We start from the raw sequence: 973 nt of genomic DNA, 5'->3' as shown, positions 1-973 counted from the left end.
TTTTTCAAGGCTTCTCCATCACCGCATCCCTACCCAGGCACTGCCCAAACTCCCAGCCGGGCGCCCTGACCCCCACCCGGGGTTGCTTTGCTCGCGGATGTCCTGCAACCCCATCCCATCCCCACTTGGCAATCCTGGATAAAACCTCTCCAGGCTCCATTTCTACCCCCTTTAGGACACAGGCAGCAGCCACACCACTGTTCTGGATGCTTTTTTCCCCATAGTTTTCCCTTGCCGAGGATGGGGAGGAGCCCCACAGCCTCGCTGGCAGTGCTGGGGGGGTCAGCACCCGCTGTCACCTACCTCGGGTGGGTGCCCGGGAGGGGAGTTTGGGGTCCGGAGCGGGCGGCTCGGCCGGGCGGGGCTCACCCGGGGTTTGGGGTCCCTTCTTGCTGATGGGCATCGGCTGCGGCAGCATCTGCTTGGGCAAACCCTTGAAGAACCAGGCACCGGAGCGTTTCCACACCTGCGGGAACAGGGACGGGGCTCTCAGGCCTTCCTCCAGCAGGTAGGAGGATGTGCAACCCCACATCCCCACCCTGCTAATTAATTAATCAATTAACTCCCTGGCTCGCACTGCAGGGAGCCAATCTCTGCCCACAACAGCCCCTTGGACCCCAAACCTTTTTTTCGTGAAATAAAAATGTCATTTTGTGTAGAAAACAAAACCAATCCTGGAAAGAACCACGCTCAGACAGCGGCTGGGCGGTGCTGGAGGCCCCTGGGAGGTTGAGTCGGTCCCGTCTCGGAGGGGTGGGGACAGAGGGGACAGGGGGACAGCGGGGCCACACGCACCTCCCGCTGCTCGCTGCAGATCTTGCAGAGCCAGATGGCCTGGGGCCGGTTGTTGGTGGTCTGCACCCCGCACTTGGTGCACACGTTCTGCGGGGAGAACAAAGAGCTGGGTGACACCGGGGCCACCAAAATGTCCCCACCGCCAGCGGCGGCTGGGCAACGAGTGACTCCGGGGATG

At 61.9% G+C, this 973-nt stretch overlaps 1 protein-coding gene across 1 annotated transcript in view; it reads right to left on the bottom strand.

Annotated features, from left to right (window-relative positions):
• The window catches only part of RPH3A (rabphilin 3A), a 20905-nt gene that overhangs the window by 10991 nt on the left and 8941 nt on the right, over positions 1-973 (bottom strand). The window contains exons 4-6 of the mRNA XM_017734717.1: positions 946-973; positions 796-882; positions 304-466 (exon numbers count right to left, since the gene is read on the bottom strand). The exon at positions 946-973 is cut by the window's right edge and continues 108 nt beyond it. Coding sequence (XP_017590206.1) covers positions 304-466; positions 796-882; positions 946-973 — 278 coding nt within the window. The remainder of the gene's footprint in view (positions 1-303; positions 467-795; positions 883-945) is intronic.

This window comes from Corvus brachyrhynchos, unplaced genomic scaffold (assembly GCF_000691975.1).
Source record: "Corvus brachyrhynchos isolate BGI_N302 unplaced genomic scaffold, ASM69197v1 scaffold114, whole genome shotgun sequence".
Taxonomy (NCBI): Eukaryota; Metazoa; Chordata; class Aves; order Passeriformes; family Corvidae; genus Corvus; species Corvus brachyrhynchos.
Note: the sequence above shows the minus strand (reverse complement) of the source record. Positions and strands in the feature narration are given on the sequence as shown.